The 26776-nt window shown below is 44.8% G+C and overlaps 1 protein-coding gene across 2 annotated transcripts in view; it reads right to left on the bottom strand.

The window, feature by feature from the left end:
• Window positions 1–26776, bottom strand: part of LOC147673144 (uncharacterized) — a 166337-nt gene that overhangs the window by 118510 nt on the left and 21051 nt on the right. For both annotated transcript variants that reach the window (XM_086946890.1, XM_086946889.1), the window contains exons 4-6: window positions 17060–17168; window positions 15108–15505; window positions 1865–1976 (exon numbers count right to left, since the gene is read on the bottom strand). In XM_086946890.1, coding sequence (XP_086803016.1) covers window positions 1865–1976; window positions 15108–15505; window positions 17060–17168 — 619 coding nt within the window. The remainder of the gene's footprint in view (window positions 1–1864; window positions 1977–15107; window positions 15506–17059; window positions 17169–26776) is intronic.

Below are 26776 nucleotides of genomic sequence, written 5' to 3'. Positions count from 1 at the left end.
GCTAGGAGTCCGTACCTGCCGGTCCGCGATAGTCCAAGCCTTATGCTCAGCGGACGCCCAACTGATCTGTAGACTAGTAAAATTCCTGGACAGCTTCGCGGAGAAAACAAGGCAAGCTGCTGCTTGCCGGACCCCCATCGAACATTAAGATCACTGTTGATAGATAAATCTGTATCACACCAAATCCTGCTGTGAATGGCCGGACTCCTTGTATCTCAAACCTTTTATAACGTAAACTTTTCTTTTAACTCCTTTCCTTTTCCTATTTATTTCCTTGCTAATATTTTAAGAATTCTGTTTTAAATGCTGTACCATACCATACATTGTAATGGTTTTAATTAACCGAACAATAAAGAAATTTACTTACTCACTCTTCCTCTTGTTTCTAAGTGTGTACATTGTGGTTTGTCTCGGGATGGAAGATTAATGCTTCCTATTCCCGTTTTCTCTTCTTGACTGTATGCCCTCATGTGGAAAGTAGTGCGCATACTTTTGAACAGGTATTGAGTTACCGTTGTTTATTCAATGTCTTTTATTTAGCGCTCTGCACTTTGGTTGTTTAACTTACCTACACATTAATATACTCACCTCTCCGTTTTTTTAGAATTTCTGATGCAATGACCAGTTTCTTAAATTAAAAATGGCATCGGTGGGGGAAACCCACAGTTCCTCCTTTTGTAAGTAATGTGTTCAGTCAATGGCATGAGTATTAACCGTGCGTTTAAGCTGGCAACTGTATAGGCCCGATTTCATTTGGCAATTTTTCGAATATTGGCCACTTACACAACACCTTATTTTTCAGGTACTTGCGCGCTCTCTGTGTTTAGGAGCCTGTTTGTCCTTCACCTCTCATCTCAGCCATGCATGTAGGGCTGCTTTCTGGTAATTATTCGGAGCTTCTATGCCCATAGCTTTTGCCTAACTAGGTGGAATTTCATCCGTTTATTTTTTTTTTTTTTACCCTAGGTGCCCCACTTCACTCCCTCCACACGTCCTAGTCCTGAGGAAGACCCCATAGTAAGGTGGAACTCGACCTACACTGTTCGGGAGTCGAAACGCCGACTTTGTATTTTTGCCAACCTAAGAACAACAGATCACCGTTACTGTGTTTTACTGTATGGGCATGGTTAACAACTGTTCAAGTTTCTATGTGGCTAAATGATATGCCTTTAGGATGTCAACTGTTAATTTTGTGACTACACCGAACCCTTTGAACTGTCTACACAACTTTAATCCTCACAAAACCACTTACCTTCCCCACTACTCCTTTTTTCCGGGCACAACGTTCATGCTCAATGGAAAGCTTTTTCATATGTGTGCTCTAATGAGGATGTGAATAAACAACATCTCTCATAAATTCAATGTATAATTTGTGTACAGTGTAAAGAATTGTTTTTGTTCTTTTAGGAGTGTATACTGGGACCACTTTTCCCTGCAACATTGAATACCCAGGGACCAGTACTTTTGGGTCTACCCTTTATGTAACGGATGCAAACAGAAAGCATATGTTCTGAAGCGAGAGAGAACAAGGAATTGAAATGAGAGGTATGAGTTGCTTCCAGGACTCTCTGCCCAACGAGAAAATGTTCCTTCCGAGATCACCCTCCCCACAACGCTCTTTTCAATATGGTCAGTCTCACATACATGGGGCTGGAAGGAGTTTCCATCTGATGTGCAGTAAACCCTCCAAACTGAAAGTTTGCCAAAGAACTCCCTGGATTTCATTTTCTATGATTTTTTAAATTAAGCAAGTGACCACATACATGAAGCATCATGTGGATGCAAAACAAAAATGGAACAACAGAAAACGTCTTTAACGTCTCGTAATACCTAAAGCAACTAACAGATCACCTTCATTACGTACCAAAATTCAGGGTTTTTGGAAAGAATGTCCATGTTAAACCCAGACAGTTCTGACCCCATCTCAACAAGAAACCGGGCCAGATTTTCTGCTGTTTCTTTAGTACTGGCATCAACTGTGAAAAAACAAGAACAAAAAGTGTTAGAACCTAACCATCCCAAATCAGAGACAAATATACATGCACTTTGTTGTGCATAAAAAGGTGTTATTAACCAGCTCTTATCCTGTGCAAGCAATGTGTTAAAAAGAAAAAAGAATATTTTAACATGCTTGTAACATTTTGGGGAATGTGTACGACCGTTTATAGTGGTCACAAACGGAGAATTGGGCTGTTTGTTACTGCTAAAACAGCTTGTGCAATGTACCAACCCTATTTTGCAAGTCGGTAACCTAATATAAATTTGCAAAATAGGGTTTGCAAGTTCATATTAGGAAGGGGCATGCCAAGGGCGTCCCTCTCTAACAGTGAGTCGCAGGGGCATGTGCGATTGCTTTGCAACTGGAATGCAGTTGCAAAACAACTGCAGTCTACCACCTACTTCAAGAAGGTGGTAAGCCAGTCACAGTTGTGACTGGCAGAAAAAACATTTTTAAAGGGCAGGCCGTTGTCTCAAAGCCTACTCATAAAAACTTAAACAGTAATGTTTCATTTTTGCTTTTGAAACGCATCCTGTTTTCCATTTAGGAAAACGGGCTGTATTTTTTTTAAAAAGAGGATTTATTTAAAAGCAAACACAGACATCATTGTCTGCTGCCCCCAACCCTGTGTTTCTGCCCATTCCCAATGGGAATTGCTAATGTGTGAGACCCATTAGTACATTTCATTTTGTGAGTTTCTACTTTCGATACATATATCAAAATTACAGACTCACAGAATGTAGTACATGTGGTTCTTTGTCTTTGACAATACTGAACCAAACAGGCATTAGAAGTTTACAGTTTATTACCACGAACAGCTGAATCGCCACACAAAAATTCTATGCACCACATAAAAGATTTGCGTTGGTATGCTGTTGAAATGGGGGGGGGGGGGGGGAAAGGGGGGGAGGGAATGCTGTTCTTTACTAACCCTTCAAGGTCAAGCCATACATCTGCAGAGTCTTTAAGGAAGGAGGAAGAATTTCAGGTTTTAGACCATCAGAATTATATTTGAAACTGCCAACCACTTTCACAGAACTTGACTCAAGGGTAGGGGTCTGGATTGAACCATTTTTTGTTTAAATTGGTTTATTGAGGTTTTTCATAAGCAAGTTCATACATCTTGGCACTTTCGTTATACACATTATTACAATTGCATTAAGGTGTGGATCTGGCGTAGGTTAACAATTCTTTGTGCTATCAACATTCATCTATTACAATCGCCCAGCAGTGGGGAGTGTCATGCGGAGGGTGGGCGTTCCCGCTGTTACGCATTTGTGACCATTACAGTATCGGTTGTGGGTACGTTTGCTGTCGATGGACCTGTGTTACCCCACTGCTTGTGTATGTCTGTTCATTCAGTGCGCGATGTGTCCGTTCTTGAGCGAGTACGCTCCCAATAAATTAATGCTAAAACTATAATTTACGGTGCAGAACTCCGAACCTGTAACTGTTTGGGTGTGGATTGGATGGGGTTGGCAGAGAGTCTTCAAATTTCAGCGGGTATGATCTGCAGTGTGGGTGGTGGTATTGTCTCCTTCCAGTGTGATTATCATGTGACATATGTTCCGTCATGCAGGGAGGGGGTCAGGGTATGAAGCAGTTCTGGTCGAGTATTTTCACAATGATAGAGGGACGTGCAGGCATGTCTCCTGTGTTGGTGTGAGCTTAAGTACATTGCTGCGCCCCTGAAGTTTCTATGTTGGGTCTTAGAGGGGGTGTTTGCGAGGCTTGGGGTTGGGAGTTTGCTGTTTCGTTCTCAGGGGTTGTTTCGTGCGTAAGGCTGTGTATTTGTTGTGCCCACTCGAGAGAGATGGGATGTTTGCGGGTACCTTTTACCTCTTCATCCCGCAATATCTCCTCCTCAGCCTTCCCCCATTTTTGTAAGGCTTCTATCCAGGCCACTACCGAGGGGCCTGGCGGGGCTCGCCAGTGCATGGCTATTCCCCTTTTCGCTAAGAGGATGGCGAGGGATATAAAGCAATACTGCGTTTTTATAGTCTTCCGTCTACGGAATACTTCAGGGCGCACGCCTCCAGGTGGAAAAAGGTTGTTGTTCTGAGTGTCTGGTGGACCCGGTCCCAATATTCATAAAGGGTAGGGCAATCCCAGAACATGTGCTTAGAGTTAGCGTTTGGCACTTGACATCGGGGCAGGTAAAATTTGTGTCAGGATAGAACCTGGGGAGCGTAAGGTATGCCCTGTGAAGGATGTTGAATTGTATATTGTGGAAGCGTGCATTCCTGGATACTTTTTTAGGATATTCCAGGGCCATTTCACATTCTTTGTCGTTCAATACCATTCCTATTTCCGCTTCCCACCTCTGACGTAGCGGTTGCAGTGAGGGGGGAATGAGTGAACGTATGGCTTTATAGAGCCATGTAACTAGGTGGCGTCCTAGCCCTATATGTAAAATAGTGTGAATCACTGGGTGTGTCGGCGGCTCTCCTACTGTCGGGTCCCAATACCTACCGCTGCTGTCAATCAGTTGTCTGTGTATTAAGAATTGCCCAGGGGGAGGGGGGGGAGGGGTGGGGGGTCGTACTGTTTAGATATTTGGGCATACGTTTTAAGTTGGCCATTCTCGAATAGGGATTCTACCTCCGTGACAGCCAGGTCAGTCCAGATTTGAAGAGTACTGGGGGCGTAGTAGGCATCTTCCCAGGGGAAGCCCACTAGAGGGAGCAGGGGTGAGTATGGGGGCCGTTCCCCGGTCATGCGGTGGATACGCATCATACAAGTGCGCGCTATGAACATCTGTAGGGGCCGTGTACGCATGGGTTTTGTGCCCGGAAGTAGCATCCGGCGAAATACTGGCAGTGGCGTGTGACCCTCCGTGGTGACGTCTCCCCCATGTGTCGCTCCGCCGTCCAATAGGACAGCCGTTGTAGCGGAGCTGAGAGGAAGTATGCCTCAAAGGAAGGCACTCCTAGCCCCCCTTCCGTCGTGGGGAAGTGTAGACAGGGCCAACGTGTGACGACCCCCCCTTCCCCCCTCCAGATCAGCTCAGCAAGTAGGGAGTCTAACTCCTTAAAGGATGGTCGCGGTGGTATAACTGGGAGGTTAGCAAAGTGATATAACATGGGACAATGATCCTCTTGGCCAGCGCCACTCGACCTATGGGGGCTAGGGGTAGTGATTTCCAGAACCCTATCGCCGATCATAGGCCTGCCAAGGTCCCTGGATTGAACCATTGACCACATATACAATAGGGTGGAACACTTTGTCCAGAAGCTCCATCTGCTGTCTTGCACCATCATGTCCTTTAGGCTAGTCCGGTCACGTATACCCCTATTACATACATTTGTGTCCTCAACACAACAATAACTATTCTAAACAGTGGACCTTTTACCTAGTAGCTTGCTCCTGTCTCTTAAACACCAGGCTCTTAGTATTCTTTCATAATCCCTGTACCTGACAGGATATAAACATGTCCCCAAGCACGGCAAATTTATTCTGTATATGGGTCCCCACTTTTTTCATCCTTGGCCAACAGCAAATGCTGTGCATGATCGCACTTGTTTAGAAAAGCATTGGTGATTGTTTTCAAAACATTTATGATTATTTTCAAGACATCCATGATTGTTTTCATAACATATTGATTCTAGAAAAAAAATCTGAAGTGACCGCTTTAGTATATAAGACCCCCCACTCTCCCTTAAAAATTAGAGAGAACTCCTTCCAAGCCGACATGGGGTCTTGCATGCTGAATCTTCGACACACGGTGATCTAACATCCCTTGCGGGCTGCCATCCTTGACGCAGAGAGGGGGTTCTTCATTCTAAACCACCAGTTGAGGGGTCTGGTTCATCCCTTGGTGTTTCTTGGTTACAGATACACATAGCTACACGCATTTACATGATGCACTTACAGCTCTAAGCTAGGTACATTTAGTAAAATTACTTAGGGCACGCATATTAGGAATATGCAAGTGCTACTGTTTCACCTGAACTGCTTATGTTCATTCTATTAGCACTATGGTAGAAATGTATCTACCGTTTACTCTATTCATACTAGCATTCTCTTTCTTATGCTTCTGTCTCCTGAATGTCGCAGCACATATTTTACACGAGGCGGTCACTGGACCAATAAATACTTACTGAAACGACCTAATCGCCATTCTGTGTATTTTCTGAGAATACGCAAGCACGAGTGTCGGAGCGAAACGTACTGTACTGTTTTCTACGATCTCAGCGGAATAAGGGTTGTCATGTTCAGTGGCTGCCACAAACTACCTACACCACTGTAGAATACAGGGGGGTGGTAGTGGAACTGTGTAGCTAGCTGGTCTTATGCGGGACGCATCCTGTGGGGTGTCCGGAAGCGATTGGGACACTCAGTTTAGGTCATCCAAAACATGAAGGTCCTGAGGGACTTCAAGGAACTACACACAGAACTAACAACTATTTTATCTGTGTGGACCTTTACTTCAGCTTATGATCCAGCACACAAACAGGGGGGGCTGGGGGCTAGGGGAAGAGAGAGAGTATACTCTTGTCTTTTTGCATAAAAAAAATACAATAAATGTTTGAAAACACACAACAGAGTAGGGATCCTCTCAACAAGATACAATGTAGCAAGATCAGCAATTCCATTTGAAAAATGAATTAAGTGCATGATCACTTATGAATATGACAAGAAGAGTAGGTAAACAGGCAGTTAAATAGAAGGCTACTGGGCAATGTGCATGTCTCGTTGAGATCAACTTAAAGCGGTCATATGTGTGAGGGGCATGAAAAGGGTGCATACTTTTTCACAGGAGACAGGGATACCCAGCCCAACTGCAAGATAAATGTCTTGGGAGGATGCATCTTTAGTAAATACAGATAGCAGGTAGGGGGATAAAGTGAGAGCTGAGCTTTTAAGAGGTTGCTCTCTCTGCGCTAAGGGATGCAGGCGAATAAAGTAGGAGGTGAGCTTTTAAGAGGTTGCTCTCTGTGTTAAGGGATGCCGGTGCTAAAGTGGGATGGGAGCATGTAAGAGGTTGCTCTCTCTGTGTTAAGGGATGCAGGGGATATAGTGGAAAGTGAGTTTGTAAGAGGTTGCTCTCTGCGTTGAGGGATGCAGGCGGATAAAGAGGGAGGTGAGCTTGTAAGAGGTTGCTCTCTCTGCGTTGAGGGATGCAGGCGGATAAAGAGGGAGGTGAGCTTGTAAGAGGTTGCTCTCTCTGCGTTGAGGGATGCAGGCGGATAAAGAGGGAGGTGAGCTTGTAAGAGGTTGCTCTCTCTGCGTTGAGGGATGCAGGCGGATAAAGAGGGAGGTGAGCTTGTAAGAGGTTGCTCTCTCTGCGTTGAGGGATGCAAGCGGATAAAGTGGGAGGTGAGCTTTTAAGAGGTTGCTCTCTGTGTTAAGGGATGCAAGCGGATAAAGAGGGAGGTGAGCTTGTAAGAGGTTGCTCTCTCTGCGTTGAGGGATGCAGGCGGATAAAGTGGGAGGTGAGCTTGTAAGAGGTTGCTCTCTCTGCGTTGAGGGATGCAGGCGGATAAAGAGGGAGGTGAGCTTGTAAGAGGTTGCTCTCTCTGCGTTGAGGGATGCAGGCGGATAAAGTGGGAGGTGAGCTTTTAAGAGGTTGCTCTCTGTGTTAAGGGATGCAGGCGGATAAAGAGGGAGGTGAGCTTGTAAGAGGTTGCTCTCTCTGCGTTGAGGGATGCAGGCGGATAAAGTGGGAGGTGAGCTTTTAAGAGGTTGCTCTCTGTGTTAAGGGATGCAGGCGGATAAAGAGGGAGGTGAGCTTGTAAGAGGTTGCTCTCTCTGTGTTAAGGGATGCAGGGGATATAGTCCGATTTACATGCTCGTTTGGCTAATCAGTCCAGATTCTCTTTTGACTCTGATTCGGAACTTTCAAAGAAACCATCGACTCTTGCAAAATATGCCACGTTGTTTAAAAAACATTTTTTAGTTCCACCTTGGACATACATTTGGCTGATACTATTTTCTTTTTATCTTTTTATGTCAATTGGTTTTGTGTTTTATTTTTTCCGCCTGATTGATGGCCATTATGTGAAAGAAAGAACAGGAATTCGGTACCTTAATGGAACATTGGCCCCTCTTTCCTCCTCACATTCAGCACACAGACTAAAGAGAGACTTACATTCAGTAGAGATTACTGCTTGGCCAGTCCTTGATGGGATTGTGTGGGATGCGGTTAGGTTTCAGATACATGGCCCCACAGAGGTTATTAATGTTCCTAATGTGCTTAGAGTAAACATGGGAGATGTGATTAAGCAAAATATTCATTCTGATGATTGGGATCTTCAGGCCGTAGAAGCATTGTTCTCTGATTTGAAATATTATGCGGCCTTTGATGATGAGGATTTATATTTAGATTCTGTCAATTATGGTGATTTGTTTTGTTACCAACATTATGGAAATCATTTCTTGCACAAGACAAGTTCCAGGCGGGTTCCTGTGAATTACACTCAGTGGGAACATTGCCCTACTCCTTTACAGGGGAGCTCAAGTACGTTTCTGGGAAAATATTCTTACTTTACAGATTTTAATCATTCAAATCCTGAGTCGTTTTATTTTAAAGTGAACCAGAAATTCATGCCCAAAGTTAGGCTAACTGACACAAAATTGTTGTATTCAAAGTCCTTTCTAGAAAGGTTATCTGTGGATGGCTATGAGTTATGGAAGGATGCTATTGACCTTAAATCGGTTTGGGGTACCAGAGATTGGCAGGTACAAGGCACTGAGGCTTTGCATCGTGCATGTCTCATCCCGAATCACATGTTGTTTTTAAATTCGACTGTTTCCCAAACAACATGTTTTGGATTGGCTACATCTAAAAAATTAAATACGCCTACTATCCCTGATTTGGAAGAATATTCAGGTTGGAGTAATTTCACTACATTATCCATAAGTGAGATACAAGCACTTTTGCAGAATTCCTCCTTTAATATTTCCAGTTTTGATCCAGATGGGTGGCTTTTATGGCAAAGAAGCTCTGATTCTTGCCAACGTCGTTTTTTGGGTTTGTCTGAAGGTTTTACACGCATCAGGCCAGATCCCAGGTTTGACACAGATCACACTGTTACAACTTATTCAGTAGGCAAATTGTGTCAGAACTGGTTACAACATTCCACTTTAGCTGCAGTTAAACTGCATCTGTCCCAGTTGAATGAGAACATAGAGCTAAATGATTTTATAAAAGGCCCGACTATGGGTAGGTCTAAACGCTTTATTTATGCTGTTTACAATGAAATTTGGAAATTTTCACAAGTCGAAGCAGCTAAACGCCTGAGGGCTATTGATCAAGCCAATTTGGAAAAAGTGCTTGCAGTGGTCGATAACAGTATTAACACGCTTTCTTCCAGAATTTACACATTGGATAATATTGTTTCTTCTGTTGTTGATATTGTACATGATGAAGTGTCCACGTTATACCATGGTCAAAATCAATTGCGTTCTGTAATGCAGTTTGCCTGGACTCTACAGACAATTAAGGCTGGTCGAGTTCCCTGGACCTCATTGAACGTTTCATCCCTTTTTGCCCCTTTTAATCTTACTGAAAAACAGCGCATGCTTTCAATGCGTGATGCATCATTTTCTATGTTACATATTGAGAAGCTAGAATCCTTGCCTTTTTCTGTTGCTGAAACCACTACTGCCACGTGGCTTATTCATGGTTTAATTACATTACCATTTCCTTTATATAAATTTGCTAACTGTATGCGGTATATTGCTATAGGACGATATGAACCACTAGGCAATGCATTCCTACATGAGGCATGGTCATTACCATACACATACAGATGTCTGAAGGATGGGAATGAAGTGAATCTTAATGGTGAGGAATGCACACAGTCACCTGACCATTCATTAATATGCAGACACATTCAGTTACACGGTTCTTGTAATCAGGACCGCCCAAATTTAGCATGTGTTTTAAAAGGCACGCCAGTTCCAGCGGTGGTTCCCACATTCACATTATTAGCTAATGGTAGTTATTTGCTTTTAAACAACGAATTATGTTGTGGTTTATTAATTGGTGTGGCATATGTGGTAACTGTATCAGAGCGTGTAGTGTGCTGCAAGAATGTTCTATACCCACCCACGCATGGTTCTTCAGATGTCTCCATCTGGCCACGGATTCCAACCTTGGAAGCAAAATTCAATGGTTTAAGCAGAATAAGGGCCCTTTTGTCTCAAAAACAAGTGACCCTGAGTTCGGCCCGGGAAACTTATGTCCTTCACATAGCCAACACCCGCACAGAGGTGCAGGCGCTTTTAAATACTGATTTGCCGTTTCATTTCTGCGAGCTGGTACACCAGATATTTAATGCTTCTTCAACGACTGGGCTGGCACATTTTTTCAAGTTAGTCAGCAGTGGCCTCGTGACTACGTTTGAAAAGGTTTTTAGTATCATTCCCACGTTTTTCCACACTATTTTTTCGAGTTTGTTTGGTGGACTACCTGTGTTACTGGCTGTAGCCGCAGGCATTCTGTTGGTGTTTTTCTTCATAAAACATGGATGCCCATCCTGCGCAAGACGCCGTTCAACGCCTCCTGACACTGTGCCGTAATCGGATGCTCAATTACTATGGAACATTGCCGCTTGCAGCATTAAGCACGGCCTATAGATTGTCGTTTCGGTTCACCGACTTCACGTGTGTCCAACCTGTGTTTCACTGCCTGAACTGCGAGTTCGATTGGGCCATTGACTTGTGCCTATGCTTAAGGACTGCTCCTGACGTCGATTTTGATCAGCTAATGCGTCCCGTGGTGGCTCATGAGTTGATCTGTTCTGGCGAGAGAGTTATGGCCTTGGCAGCAATGAATGGAGTTCTGGGCCAATGGGAGATCTCTGCAGCGGCGGATGCCTTTCTGACACACAGCGACCTGGTGAACCCACCGAGTTGTCCTCTGACGTTACAGGAGGATCCGATGCTGGAGGAGCACGTATGTTCTTTCCCATTGCTAAATTGGATTGCAGAACTATTTTCGGATGATGGCAGTGATTTCATGCTGGAGGCTGTTGCAACTTTCTTTGCATATACTTTCCAATCGTGAGATGCCTGGGAGAAATGCTTTGTTGTGAAATATTACTTTCCCCTCGCTGAATTGGAGGGATGGACTACGTTCAGCTGATGGAGAGTACAGTCACGTGATGTCGCTGAGGATAACATCAATATGGCACATGACTTTGGAAATCGGATAAGTGCCTTGTTTTTTTTTTTCTTCCCTCTTACAGACATTTGGATTGATGCGACCTGGTCCTACATTTCATAATTTTGAGACCTGGCGGATGACTTTTGGTTCAAAAGTTTTGTTTTTATTTTTAGATTTGAGGCCACTGTAGGCATTCATACATATTCATTCATACATATTTTTAGCTTATTTTAGCTCAAGATTATTGAACTTTGCTTTCAATTTTTGTATCTGATTTAGTATTGCCTTTTCCCTTATGTTTGACGGTGCTCGGACCAATGGGGGGGGTGTCATATGGATACTTCGTTACATATATTGCGTTAAGTTAGCATGAGTGCATTACATGTTTAAACAGCCTTTTTTCCTTCGGCTTCAGTTTTGCACACGACACATACTTGTTGTTGTCGCCTTCACCCTAGAAGCGGTGAGGTGGTTTATTTGAGAATAATATGTTATTTTCTATGCTATCAGCTTTGCCTGATACACTTGGTACAACTGTCTGCACACTGAGAGCTGCACACTCTAAAATTAACCTAACACAAGGTTGCTGGGAGGCTTGATCCTCGCACCACATTAGACATAACACAAATAATGTTGATGCCAACATTTTGGGCTCTACGCGGGTTTAAGATAGAGTTACACGGAATGAACGTACACACTTGGTGCTGCGCATGAAGAGAGCTGGTAGCTGTTGATGTGAACTGCTCCTACTGACATTGAGAGGTATGGGGCCGCCCTGCTAAAGCCCGAATGAGACCTTCTTAGATATAATATAATATGCTAGATAGGGTGCGCGAAATATAGGTGATATAGATTTCTATAGAAATTGCATTATAACATGCTAGCACCTTTTGCTTACTATGGATTAGTGACTATGCTGCTGACTCTGATTTTTATAATCTGCATTTTGGTATTATACAAGATACTGCGTTTGAGAACTTTGCATTGAATAATAAATATTTCAAACTTGCACTTGTGTTCTTTGACTCTCAGTTTTGGTTTGAAATGATTATCTAACGAAAGAGTGTTCATGTGTTCCACGACTCCTGAGGTATTCTAAAGATCATGTTCTGGTTTGTCTAAGACATGGATCATTCCATAATGATCCATGAGACACTGTAGCTAGCTAGGTAAAGAGATTTCTGACACGGAGATGAGTTTTTGGATCATCCTAACTCACTGAGGTTCTAGATCTCTATGCACAGTTCTGTGGGAGAACGGAAACCCTGCTACAGTGAGTTTGTAAGAGGTTGCTCTCTGCGTTGAGGGATGCAGGCGGATAAAGAGGGAGGTGAGCTTGTAAGAGGTTGCTCTCTCTGCTTTAAGGAATGCAGGGGGATAAAGTAGGGGGTAAGCTTGTATGAGGCTTCTCTCTGCATTAAGGTAGGCAGGGAAATAAAGTGGTAGGTGAGGTTGTAAGAGGTTGCTTACTCTGGATTAATGGATGCATTTCAGAGTGGGCACAATAAGTTCCCATCTTAACAAGAAAAACTCAGGAATGACCCTCCCACTCTGGGGTCATAGAGGTGAGTAAGAGAGCTCCAATTACATTTTACAGGGCAAAAAAAGAAACGTAGAGCAAAAGGGGTCTAGTACAATGTTTAGCAGGGAGGATTTATAACAGGAAGGATGGATCTTTGGTAATTTATACACCCACAATGGGCACCAATAATTGGCAATACAAGAAGAATGCGTTTCATGGCAGATCAAAAATGTTTGGGAGTGCCAGCACTACAACATATAAACAGGCTTGTTCTCCTTTTTAAGTCATCAAAGATAAATAGGCTTGTCGAGAATTCTGGTGCCCTTATCTGATCCCTCTAATGTTACATTAATAAAACTGTCCAAACTGCCGGAAAAGGAAATAGTGCACATAGATCTTTTGAATAGTTTGAATTTGCTGTTGCCCAATGTAGAGAGATGGGCTCTTGTTGCAGGACCCCCCACCCCAAACCCACTCACTTTTTGCATGGTGTAGGAAGCTGGCTCTGTATATACTATACCAAAATGAGGTATAGTGTGCACAGAGTCCAGTGGAACCCCAAAGGTAGGCAAAGGTTAAAGTAAATAACACCTTACTCTCTATTTGTGGTAGTGTGGGTGAGCAGTAAGGCTTTATAAGAGGGTAGTGTTAAGCATTTATTGTACATACTCAGTCAGCAAATGATGCCAAAGGCTCAAAAGACTGAACTTAGACCAATTTGTTTTTTATAAAAATATTAAAGTTATTTTATCTCTAGAACCAAGCCAAGCCTGGCACAGGTAACTTGGGTATGGTGGCTCAGTGGACTAATGCATCCAATGCAGGGGCATGTGTTCGACCTCATGGACACAGGTTCAAATTCCAGCGGGTCCACTAAACCTTTCATCCATCAGAAGTCGATAAAATGAGTACTATTGAGTTGGGTAATAATAAACATCTGTTATTCAGCGCCAAGATGCCTCCGGGTGAACGTGCGCTTTACAAATACACGTTATGTTATGTAAGTGAAATAAATGCTTAGCAAACTCTTATGAACTGTTTTTACAAGTCAATGCAGGTTCAAATGCAATTGACTGAAATTCAGGCAAGTTAAAATATCGAAATTACTTTTCTCATTACTTTTTAAGTTACTTTTTCTACTCAGTGTGATATGCCTAGATGTCAGAATGCTTCCTAGCGACTGAAAATCATGCTGGTGGACGCCAAATCTTGCTCACCATCTAGAGACTTGGTTTGTTCCATCTGTCTTTGTGTGGTTCAAACGGGAACAAAATTCCACCTGGTCTAATTTGGCAGGAACTCCATGTTAAAGAAGCACAGCAGAGTTGCCAAATTCCTCCAATTCCGTGAGCGGAATTAAAAATCTGCCCAGGCTTACTAAACAGAATGAGGATGTGCAGGAGGAAAGAAATTATGACATCTCTACTATATACGGAAATCATTAAAAAAAGCATGATTGACCCGGTTGATCTATTTCTGCTGGTCACACAGCAGGGCTTCTTTAGACCACTCAATGTTTGTCCCAATTTAAAAAAAAGGCGCCTTCGCTACGGTCTTTTTCACTAGCAAAGTTCTTTTTTTAGAGCATGGTGTGATCTGTTTTTAGTACAACGAAGAGGATGGCCATGGATGTGTTGTCGGCTCAGCCTTCATTTTGTTTACTGCTTCAGAGCTGCACGAAGCATTGAGCTGCTTAGCCCAACAAACAAAAAAGACTAAGATAAAAGAAAACTTTACTGTTGGAAATATTAGACAGTTGCATAGCTAAATGAACCTACTGCCATTACAGAAATCAGAAGACAGCCACTACATAAGAGTCATCAGGAATTACTAACTATGTGAAAGTTTGCTGGAACAGGTTGCCTCATATTTACCCCCCAAATCTGACTCAAGATTTTATGGGGACGTTTTAAGTGGCAGGGGTAGCAGCATATGACTCTGCAACAGGTTCAAACTCCAAAATAAACCCTGTTGTGGTCCTGCAACAACAGATTAGCATCTGCATTTTTAATAAAAGATATTTTAGAGGAGTTAGGGCATGACTAGTGGGCCTTACATATTCGCAAATCTTATTCCCTTATTCTGTGTCAGGAAGGCGCTCATAGAACTTACACATTTGTTATACTCATTCCTTTCTTCTTTGTTAGTAAAGTGCTAGTGGTCCTATAGCAGTCATAATTTTCATTACTCTATTCTGTGTTCATAAGGTGCTAGTGGGCCTTATACACTCTTAATGCTCATTCCTGTTTTTTGCTTTAGTAAAGTATATGGTTGCTCATCTGCCCATTGAAGGCCTTCACTACCAAGTCATTCAGGTGAACTGATGGCACTCCAACAATAACTTACAAAGCTAATTCTCATTAGAGCTTTCATACTGGTTCTTTCGAAAAACACAAACACTACTACTTACTCAGAGACACTCATTAGCCAGAATTCACCTTTAATTAAGATGAAACACAAATAAAACGAAATACCTTCTGGGAACTGCAGACAGGTGTCCGATGTGTCAGAGGTCAATGCTTTAGCCTTCTCTGCATCCGAGTCAAGGCACTGTTTAGGTGTGGAATGTTCCACGCGGGAGAGCAACTCTTGCACCTGAGACATGTTGATGTCTGTCTGTGTACCCTCTGTAGACTTCTGAATTCTTCTCTTCTTTGAAATGGCTAAGTCTCGAAACAGTTTTTTCTTCACTGCAGCCGTTTTCCTTGCCAGTATCATAGCTCTCACAGACTCATCCGCCAAATCTTGGGACGACCTACAGTATGCATCAGCCTGGACCTTGGCGTCCATTGTGGCTCGTTTCAACTTTTGCATTTCCAACATCTTGTACCTGTAATATTTATATTCTGCACTTGTTTCATCAAACAAAAACCTGCAATAAAACACAGGGAAACGGATGTGAAACAGAGTTAAAAACTGACCACAGAAAGAAAATTACTGAAATAATAAAAAGAAACTACTGTACAGAGGAGAACCATTCATTAATTCTCTTGCTAAGGTTTTGTTGATAAAGAAATGATTCAATGCATTAATTATTCACCTTGAATTTTCAAAATAAATTATGGCAGAAGCAAAACTTCCTAAAAGAGAAGCTTCTTTTAGTGGGGCTCAATGTTAAGGTTTTAAAAGTTTAAAGTAGTTATTAATGACCTCATAAATCCCTGTGCCGGGCACTGAGGCTAGAACTTAGAACACACACCAGCTAAACCCAAAGCTTTCTAAACTGCAGAGAGAACCTGTCTCCAGTGGTAGCCTTGGTATAATAAGAACACAGACAGTGCAAAAATACCTGCGCTAAACTTGCCCTTTACTGGCATCATGAAAGGGACAAATCTTGTTAAAAGAGATATTAATTGAGTTATTCACCACTCTCACACGTGCTAGTCTTAGGCTTTTCCATCTTTATTTTTCTTTAGTAGGCGCCCTCTCCTTACCTCCCATAAACCTTGGGTGCAGACAAGACACCACTCCACCTACGTTTTCAAACCAATCAGAACGAATGCTACCTCAACACCTGATACTTGTCACACACCTTAAGCGCCTATTCACTTAGTCTCTATCAAAGTTCTACAAATGTATTTGTTATGTTATGTTTATTCAGCGAGTGCACATACACATGAGCATCTTGGCGTTACTGAATCACACTTCATAACTTAGTTTTCTTCTTCCCAATTAGACCCTTAACTGGAATTCAACCTCTTCTGAATACATGAATTGATGTATTCCATTTTTTTGGTGCTAAGCAATTTCTGCTGGTAATAATCACCAGAGTAAAATCTACAGTTTTCGGAGCGGCAGCTCCAGAGAAAGAGATACATGGAGAATACATCTCCAAGTTCTGGCCTTCTCACCAGAGGCCCCCGTGTGGCCACTCGCCGTCATAGAGCTACCAGTAGGACATCTCTAAGACTCAGATTGCCTTGACTTTGACAAAGACCTGGACAGTGAAGACACAGCCAAAGCCAGAGAAGTCCTCAACGCCTTTGAAGATAAATGCTTCGAAGTTAACGGTCACATTCCCAACTGTCTCGAAATCCAAAGAGAGCATAAACTTAGGAGATTTGCTTGAACTCCCTACCAATTCTTGAGACAGGAGAGTAGACAAGCTTGGGTGGTTCAAAACGGCAATCAACATCCAAATATGGTTGGGCTGATCACATCGTGTGGATCAAATTAGACAAATTGTGCCAACTTTCTTACCATGAAAGAAAATTATTGTTATGGAGAAGGGCGGGAAAGATATTGTTAAAAAGAAAATGAGTGAGATCCTTCATTTCCAGGGTACGAGAGAAGAAGATAAGAGCAATAAAATGCTACTGAAACACAAAAACAGTAAGCCAAATTCGAACAAGCAATAACACAGAACCTTGTTGCAAAGCTAAATAACATTTCTCAAACTCCCCTTTAGCAATTCAAACTTACTCACCAAAACTGTGGCTTTCCGTCATCATTGCCATTTAAATTCCAATTTTTAACATTGTACTCCAGCAGACTGTCAATTGTTTGTATAGACACTGGATCAGCAGTTCTTTCACCTGAAGGCACAGATTTAGACAAGTTGGAATAGGTAGTTTGCTCACAGTCATGTTCGCAATCAATCAGAGTGAACCTGGTTAATAGAAAACGCTGGCCAATGAAACTGCATGGTTGGGGGCTCCTGTGGTCCAGGGGAGTATAAACTATAAGGACCAAGTCTTTCACATCCTGTGACTTTTGTGGAAAGAAAATTAGTAGAGGCGAGAAGCGTAGGAAGCACAATGCACGTAGTTTCAGTAACCTAAAATTCAATATAGTAGGACATTCACCACTCACTAAGTTGTAAAAAAAAAAAAAAATCTAATTTACTTCTTTGCTTTGTCCTTTTTTTATCCTCCGCTTTAGGTCATGCATTTCTCCATAAATAAAAAGTGATGAAGTAGGGGACAATGTCCCTCACGAAACAAGGGAGAGGTCCACTTTTGGGATGTCAATATCACCTCACTAGCCAGAGCAATACAGAAGAGTCAAATCCACAAAGAAAGGTACTATCAGAGGAAATGTCAAAGATCAGGGGGAAGAAAAAGGCAGCGGGTGCGTCTTGTTTGAAATAAAAAAACAATTTTAATCCGAGGGCTGTAGCAAAAACTATTTTTTTTTGTGCAACTGACCAAGGGTGTTGGCGTATGAAGAGGGCACAGTGATGGCAAAAGCACGTGGTAGGTCTATTGGGAGGGAGTCAGTGTCATGAACCCTAGATTTAACCTCTTCGATGCTCATGACGGCATGAGTCACGGTGGGCGTGTGCTGATGACAGCCGGGAGCCGTCATGAACACGCCCGCGATTGGAATCTGCAGCACTGCGCGGAATTTGCGCCGCAGTGGTGAGGTTAAAGGCTTCAAGCAGAGTGTCCCATTGTTGTGAAAGAGAATATTTCCAGACCAGCTGTTGCCCATGCTTCCACTGACAGGGCTCATGCAAGTAGTGCGGGGGGATCCATTTCCAATAACGTTGATCTCCCTCTTAGCCAAAAGGAACAGTAGATCAAGGAGTCATTGCACTTTTTGCGTTTAAACAGGCAAAGGGTGCAGATGTCCCAGGTTACACATTGAGGGTACTGAGAGAGAGAGGAGAGCAGTAATAAATGCCCAGTAGTCTGACAGTTAAATACACGACCAAAACATGTGTCTGAAGTCCACGTCCATGCAATGGGGACAGGAAACATCTGTAGTATGGAAAAACGGATTTATCTTTGGGGAAGAGAGGTACGCTCTATGCAGGACATATAACTGGATTGGCTTGAACCGCAGATTTCACGAGACAGCGGCGGGATAGGACAAGCTTCTTTGCTACACACACTGCATAAAGCTTCATTCCACTGGTCACAAAGTGTTGGGAGAGACTAACAGGTGTTTTCGCGCATCGCATTAGTGAGCCACGTGATATTGTGGTGGCCTGCGTCCAACAAATGGAGATGCTAGAGCACATGATGGGTGTTTGGCTCAGGCTGCAGTGTCCCCCAGTGTGTTCGCAATGTACAGACAATCGTATTTTATGTGAGGAATATCCAGGGGGAGCCCAATTTGATCCCGTGGGTTGGTAAATGGAACGTGTGCAGTTTCAGACTTGGGGTTGCCTAGGATATTAAGGCCCGCTTCGTGCAAGGGGGCTAAGACCACCATCCTGACATGTGTGCATCCCATTGGCAGGGCAAGTAGCGGCAGCGAGGGGGCATACAGCATGAATAGGAGGATGAGGTGTAAGCAACTGCAGTAAAACCGCAGTACCATAGGCAACAGGGAAGGAGGGGTGCGCAGGTGAGAGAGGCGCAGCAGGCGCTCCATTTTCTGCAGAGAGAATGTCAGGGTCGCTGTATCATTGGGGTTGTGTTCAGCATACCACCACGCCTCCCACTGTAGCCGGGCTGCTAGATAGTAGTGCTCAAAGTTAGGAGCTCCCATCCAGCCCCTCTCAGGAGGCAGGTACAGCTTTGCCAGCACCACCCGGTGGCAATTGTTAAGCCAGACAAAGTCCCCAAGCATTTGCTTGAGTGCCACAAAAAAGGGATTTCTGAAGGTATATTGGAATGTAGTAACTGTGGGAGTGCCACCATTTAGGACAGCGCAATGCGTCTTGCCACAGACAGTGGCAGGGTCTTCCAGAATGTTACTTGCCACAGATGGAGGAGAGCACCCGGCGTATTATGCCGTCTTCCAGCCCCCCACATTGTGGTAGATCCAGATGCCCAGGTAGTAGATCATGTCAGGCTGATATTGCACCAACTCCACGCCAAGCCAGAGGCCAGGGTCAGCCACTGCAGTGGCTAGCAGGAAGAGGCAGGACTTGCCCCAGTTGATTCGCAGACTTGATAAATTTGCAAAGGGGGTGGGCAGATGCTAAACCGCAGGCATAGGCGCAGCAATGTCCCTCATGTAAAGAAGCCTGTCGTCTGTATACAGCGAGACAGCGTGCATGCGTATCCTAACGGATTTCCCAGTCTCATCTCTGCTCCCTCAGTTTATACGCAAGCAGTTCCACGGCCATGGAGAATAGAAGGGGAGAGAGAGGCCAGCACTGACGAGTGCCTCTGCGGACAGGATCGGAGGTGCTTCAAGGTCCAGAGTCATTAAAAGTAACTACAAACCAGAAAGAACACAGATTACACATTTGAACTTGGCTTGAATATGCCATGTGGGGTAGCAACTTTCATCAAAAGGAGGAGAGTTCTGTCAATATTTGAGTATTTAGTGTAACTGTTCTCTGCAACAGACAGCTAAAGGGAGACCAAATCCAACAAAAAACTAGTAGTACACCCAGTTCTTTGACAGCTGCTCATCACTGAGCCACTCAGCCAGTCAGTTGAGACATGGTCACCATATTGGAGGAGGGTGGGCGCACACTGCCTCACATCCCAGCACTCAGTTTGCCCCGATGCATCATAGCTAATGCAGTGCATGATAACACTTACTTCGGTGTCAGGCCTTTGTTCTTCACCCTTGTTGGTGCAGCCAGTGCTGTGTATCTCTAGACAACATATCAAGATTCTCAAGAATAAAGGGCAGATTTTTAGATAAAGGCAGTCTATCAGATTCTATTTTAATTCAGTTATTTATTTGAAATTTGTAAATTGACAGTTTTCCTAAAAACCGGTGTCCAGATACTCAATGATACTACTGCAAAAAAGGAATGTCTGATTAGTCCTGTTGGTGCTATCAGGTTTTGAGGTTTTTCTGAAAGATAGTGAAATAAACCTGACAAATGGAGATCAGACTGGTGTTCCAGTTCTAGCAGTCAAATAGGAGAACAAACTATCTCTACTTTTGCAACAGGGAAAAAGACCCCCAATGAAGACAGGCAGAAACCAAGTTGCACGCTCATAGATGAAATTACAATTGCTTATTAACCTAAGAATGGCCAGTGTTGTGTAGTTTTTTTTATGTACAACTAGATCATTACAGAGAAACAAAAACCAAGACATATTTGATAGATCTCACTAAAGACAAATATTTTGGCAAATAATAATTATTTCAGTCTACTCCAATGGCACACCACGTAGCCCAATAAAAACGATTTATTTTGAGAAGTTATAAAACAAAGATCTTTCGATAAAAGTTAGATGACGTAAAGTCAGTATAAAAACTAAAGTTGCTATTTTAGCTTAGGAGTTATGGTTAACAAGAGATCCCATTGGAGCAGGGTCAAGACTGATTTGCAAATAGCTGGGCCCAAACTGAGGTGGCGTGGTGTGCAAATAAGATGTACTGGGATGCTGTCTGAGTAATTACCAGTGGCTGAGATCAATTCAAGCATTCAATCCATCAATGTTTTGTATACTTATTGTGTCATTTTAAGTGGGACGGGTATGTACAGACGTGGGTCCCATGCACACAGTGTCACTGGAACCTATCTGCACCCAGTCGAAGAACCCATAACTAGGGCAAAACTAATCCTGGGTTACTTGAATTCCAGTTCAGGGAGGATCTGGTTTGGCAGTTCAGTCTTGACCATGTTCCAATAGGAACAATCCAGCTAGATTTGCATATAGCTGGGTCCAAACTGAGGTAGCATGGTCCAGGAAAGCGAGTTTCTGTTGCAGTAACCTACCCAACTTTTTGCCAGATTTCAGATGCACTCTGACTGAGTGTGCCCTGGGTCCCTGCCAATCAGGTTCCCAGGGAGAGTGTTCTCACCCTAACTGTAGGAAGCTGGGTTTCTGTTGCAGTAACAACCCAACTTTTTGTCAGACTACTGATGCACTTTGACTTAAAGTGCCCTGGGCCCCTGCCAATCAGGTTTCCAGGGCCTGTGTTCTTTCCCAAAACTGTGCCTTGTACCACCAATTGGCATTTTTCTGGCCACATGTCAGTCCCTTGTAAAAGCTACCATGAGCATTTTATTTTTATTATTTGAAAGGTTTTATATAGCGCTGGCTAGACCCGAAGGTATCAGAGCACTTTACATGAGTATCAAACCATAGTTGCAGGTGACATCATTACAAGATTACACAGTTTCAGAGCATAGTTACATAGTAGGTCGAGAAAAACTATAAGGACATATATGTAAGGGAAAGAGCAGGCATGGGGGAGATTCAGGGGAGAAGGGGTAGGAGCAGGGGAGGTAGACAGAATGAAGGAGGGAAAGAGGTGGGGGAGGGAGAGAGACAGAGTATGAAAGAGCAGGGAGAGGGTGATGGGGGCACAAACCGGAGGACGAGTAAAAGCTGCATCCTAAATCCGGTAAGCTGTGATCCCAGGGGAAGTGGAATTGTTCCCACATCTCCGTTGCGAGAGGCTCCCTTGACTCCGTGGACTCTCTCGAAAGGGTCGCTGAGACTCCAAGGCCTAACTACTGGATCCTTCCTCAACAAGGGGAGAGGGAGTACTTTGGCAAGGGGAGCCATACCATAACCTCAACTTTGAGTGGCTCCCTTGACGCTGTGGACTCTCTCAGAGGGGTAACAGACTCCAGAGTATGATTATTGGATCTTTCCCCAACAAGGTGAGAAGGAGGGCTTAGACAAAGGGCACAAGGGACAGGGGGCTAGGTGCCGTAGATGCAGGTTATGAAGCAGGCAAGGGGAGAGGGGCTAAGAGCAGGGGAAGTGGACAAAGAGGGAAAGAGGTAGGGAAGGATGAGAGACAAAGCATGAAAGAGGAAGGGGAGGGTGGAGGGGGCACAAACCGGTAGACGAGTAAAAGCCACGTCCAAGGAAGCCGCGTCCAAGGTACGATAAGCTGTGATCCCAGGGGAAATGGTATCAATCCCACATCGCCGTTGCGAGAGGCTCCCTTTACGCAGTTGACTCTCTCAGAGGGCTGCAGCACTTATTGTGCCACCCTTAGAGGCCCTGTACCATATATAGGTATCTCCAATGAACCAGAGATCAGAGACACGTGTTTCAGCTTCGTAGAAGCCTTTGTCAATCTCTCCAGGGAAGGCTTCTAAGGGCTGCAGCACTTATTGTGCCCCCGCCCCTCAAATGCAAGCTGAGTGCTTTGGTGCAGAACAAAGTGAAGAGTCAACATGGCATACATCCCATGTGCCATGCCTACAACCCACTGCCCTGGCATAGGTCAGCAACCCCTCGATTTGGGTGCACTATACCAGTGGTGAGAGTACAGGTGCATGAGCCCTGTACCCCTACAGTGTCTAGATCAATTCTTAGACATTGTAAGTGCAGCATTTCAATTAAGAGTATATGGTGCGAGGGGAGGAGCTACGACAGCAAGCAAGATGGCCGCATAGTCTCTCGGCTCCGCTGACCTCCGTCTTACGCTCCAAGATCATGTCACTTATCCTGATTTCCTGCCCCGGACCCGTGTGTGCAAACTAATCCGCACTCCGATGGTGCGATCCCGGGGTTTTTCTGACATTGTGGAGCGGAGTAACGTCGAGGACCGATTTGTGGCCTAACCCAGTCTGGAAGCCGGGGTCTCGAGTGCTGGCTTAGCCGGGTCTGAGTTGAACAACAGCGGACTGTTGAGGTCGGCAGGGTCCGGTCTCTGGAACTTTCGAAATTTTAGGATTGCTTTGCTACCATCTGCAGCCTGGTGTTGTGTTGGAGGTGAGGAGACGAGTGACGCACGGTGCTGTGTTGCAGGGGTCCCTGACACGGAGGCCCGGCACTTGCATCGCCGGCGCACCTTGGGTTGGAGTCTCGTCGCGCACTAATGCATGCTGACGGTTGGTCCCTCACGGGTCAGTCCTGCTCCGGCTGATCTTACCCCGGAGAAGGCACCTCTCCGTGGGGATCATTATGCCTGAGGAAATATGGAACCGGGCGGAGCAGACCCAAAGTGGCTCGTCATTGCGGGAGGTGCTGGCGGCCCTAGAGGCACTTCAGGCGACTGTGACAGCTCAGACCTGCGGCCTGTGGTCGGCGGCAGATGGACTTAAAGGACTGAGACCGGATCCTGACTCGATGCCCGAGACCCGGCAGCCAGCTTGCCTTTTGATTGACGCCCCAGTGGCGCAATTAGACCCGGTGCTGGAAGCTGTGCCTGCCCCTACAGAAGTGGATCTACTTGAATGGGCTGTGATCGGTGACTTAACTAATTTTTTGGAATCCCCGGCTTTGCTGCTGTCGGAACATTCAACTGCTGTCCCTATCCTGGAACCTTTTAATTGGTACTGTGAACTGTTTTGGATTGTGTCGAACCCCCCCCCCAGTCGTTATATCAAGATGGCGGATGTGATCATGCCTGGCTTCGGAGACGGGGAGGGACATCGTTGGTACCAGCTGCTTACTTTGGGATCTACTGTTCTTTTTCCATCTACTGAACTATGTTCCGACCACCTCTGTGTATCTTTTGACAATTTGATGATGGGGCTTTATTCGTCTGAGGGACTCGGCAAATTCGATCGACGGGGCCAAGGCTGAGACTGTTGTTTGGGTTGTTCATTGTGGTTTTATCGGTAACGGGACTGCTTCATTAGCTTAACGAAGTCCGGGGCAGGGTTGGTGGTTCCCCCCGGGATGTTTTTTTTCAGTTTGGACTATTCAGATGTGACAGTTTCGGGGGGACCCCTTTGTTAGGGCGGGGGGGAGAGACCGGGAGCACGTAGAAGATAGCCCTCCTCCATTTCCCCTCTTTGGGTGGGGTTTATTTTCTTTCTGTCTTTCTCTGGGTCTTTCTATATTTCGGGTCTCAGTTCTTGGGCGACAGGCACGCTGCTAGGGGGTTAGGCCGTAGTCATCTGCAGGTGTGCAGGGTGGGGGGTTGGGGGATGGGTGTTTTGTTTTTCGTTTTATTTCTATGGCCTTTTTTTCTTCTTATTTTCTTTGCCCTTTTCTTTTCTTCCTTTTCGGGTCGGTGTAATGGGTTCATTTTTATGGCCATCTCTGCTGTTTCATATGTGCCTCAATTCTCGCAATGTTTCAGTGCTACTGGGCGGACATCCAGCTGGCGCGAACTGTATTTGTACGCTCGCTTATCCTGAATAGTATGTTTTAACGCCGCTGACTTACACGAAGATGATTTAACTGTGGATTATGCTATTTCGCCCCCCTCCTTTTTTTTTCTTCGCAATTTGAGATATTGTATGGCACCTGATCCTTCTATCTTATATTATAAAATGGAACCTTTTTATCCTGTTACCAACTTGATATGCTTTACAACCAGTACGTATGGTGGACGTGGCGAATCTGCTCCCCGGGATGCTGAGTCTGGGTTTTGATTGTTTTATTGTATTGCAACTGCTTAGCGGCCGGCCCTGGGGGTTGTAGGCCCGTGTTTGTACTTGGTTGAAATGTCAAATAAAGGTTTTCCAAAAAAAAAAAAAAAAATAGAAGAGTATATGGTGCTGGGAGTTTGTCATTATGAACTCCACAGCATCTTCATTGGCTTTACTGAAAATTGGGAAGTTTGTGTGTCAGTCGAGCTTAGACTTAGAATGGAGAACAGTTGTGATAGAAAGAGACTGCAGGGACAATACTGAGGGAACAGAGTGGCTTCAATTCTTGCATTGCTGGGGACACCTTTGGTCCTCTTCTCATTGGGACAGGGCACACAGCTGCAAGCGTTGGCTTGTCTCTCCGTCTGGCAACACTTGAGGTTGAGGGTGCCTGTCAGCAGATGCTGTAGGCAATGTCAGAGGCACTCCACAGTGGACTGAATACCGGCAGGGCTTGAGGATCATGCCGACACCATTGGCCCACTTTTGCACAGGCTGGGAGGCTCGAGTGTAGTGGGGCTCGGTAGCGGTGGATTTTAGAGGGGCCCGGAGACCTCTTGGTCTTTCTATGACTGTCTATAGGATACAAGGGACAGTTCCCCTGTCCCTTGAGAGCTCTTTGTTCCTGGATGAAGGCTAGCAGGTCTCCAGGGCTTTGGGGACTCAGCAGCTGCAGGGCAAGTCGACTTTTGGTGCACTGGGCAAAGTCAGCAGGCAGGCCGGCAGGGTTGGTATCAAGTCAGTTGCTTGGACTTCTGTTCTTGCTGTGCGACTCTTTTCGTCAGTCTTCTTTCTTCAGGTAACCAAGATCTGCTCTTCTGGTGCCAGGGGCTCCCCTAAATACTGAATTTAGGGGGGTGGCGTAGGGTAGTAGCCAATGGGCTACTAACTCTTGGGGTCACTACGCTCCCTTTATGACCACTTCATGTTGGAAGTAGTCATAATCCTATTCCTAAGTAAGCCATCACAAAGATGGCTACTTCTGAAAACTCGTTTCCACCTCAGTTTAGCCCACCTTAGGGGTGGTACTAGCCTGGGGAGCAGCACACCTGACTAATTTCCCCACCTTTTCGGATGCCAAAGGGGCTCTGGATTCGCATTTCAATGGCAGCAGCTCTTTAAAGGGTGGGTGTGGCGCCCTCTTCACGAACAGGCTTTTTGTTCTGGGTCTCCTGTGAGAAAAAAAAGTCTCATCTTAGGAGATCAGAACCATGTCGCGGTAGCAGGTTGGCAGAAACCAGTCAGGGAGCACACTAGGGGCTGGTAGGTTTTCAGGGGGCACCTCTAAGGTGCCCTCTGGGAGCATGTCTTTGTAAATCTATCACTGGAATCAGTGTGGGTTTACCAATACAATATGTTAGATACCAAACAACCCTATTTTCAGTCAAGCCATCATGTAGCTGGGGAACTCGTTTCACTAGTGTCCATCACATGTTTTAAAATAGCTTCCCTGGTCACTTGTACGGTTAGTAATAGGGCTGACCAGCTCATGCAGCTATGTCCTCACGTAATATTCAGCACCCTGTCTATAGACTGTCAGGCTTGCTGTAGGGAGTGACTTACAAATAGCACATGCAGTGACATAGCACACAGGGATGTGTGATATGACGCGTTTCACTTTTGGCTGAGCCAAGACATGCAGACTGCAATGGCAGTCTTGCATGTGTCTGGTGGGGGGTCCCTTAGACTGGCACAATTGTGCTGCTGCCCTTAGGGATACTCTTTAATAGCTCAGACCCTACGAACCAGGGTTACTATTGAGGGTGATAAAGGCGTTGCCAACTTGGGAGGGGGGGTGACTACTGAACATTTGTAGAGAAAGAGCACTGGCACCGGGTGCCTGGTTAGTAGGAACTCAGTACACACTTCGGTCAAAATTGCATCAAATACCAGACATAAAAGGGGCGGGTGGAGGGATACCACAACAAGAACCCAGCTTCCTACTCCCCTCGCCCCCAAATAACACAACCCAGGTTTCATAATTACCACGGC

Source organism: Lissotriton vulgaris, chromosome 12 (genome assembly GCF_964263255.1).
Source record: "Lissotriton vulgaris chromosome 12, aLisVul1.2, whole genome shotgun sequence".
Lineage (NCBI taxonomy): Eukaryota > Metazoa > Chordata > Amphibia > Caudata > Salamandridae > Lissotriton > Lissotriton vulgaris.
The sequence above is the reverse complement of the archived record's forward strand: the minus strand, read 5'-3'. Positions and strand labels throughout refer to the sequence as shown.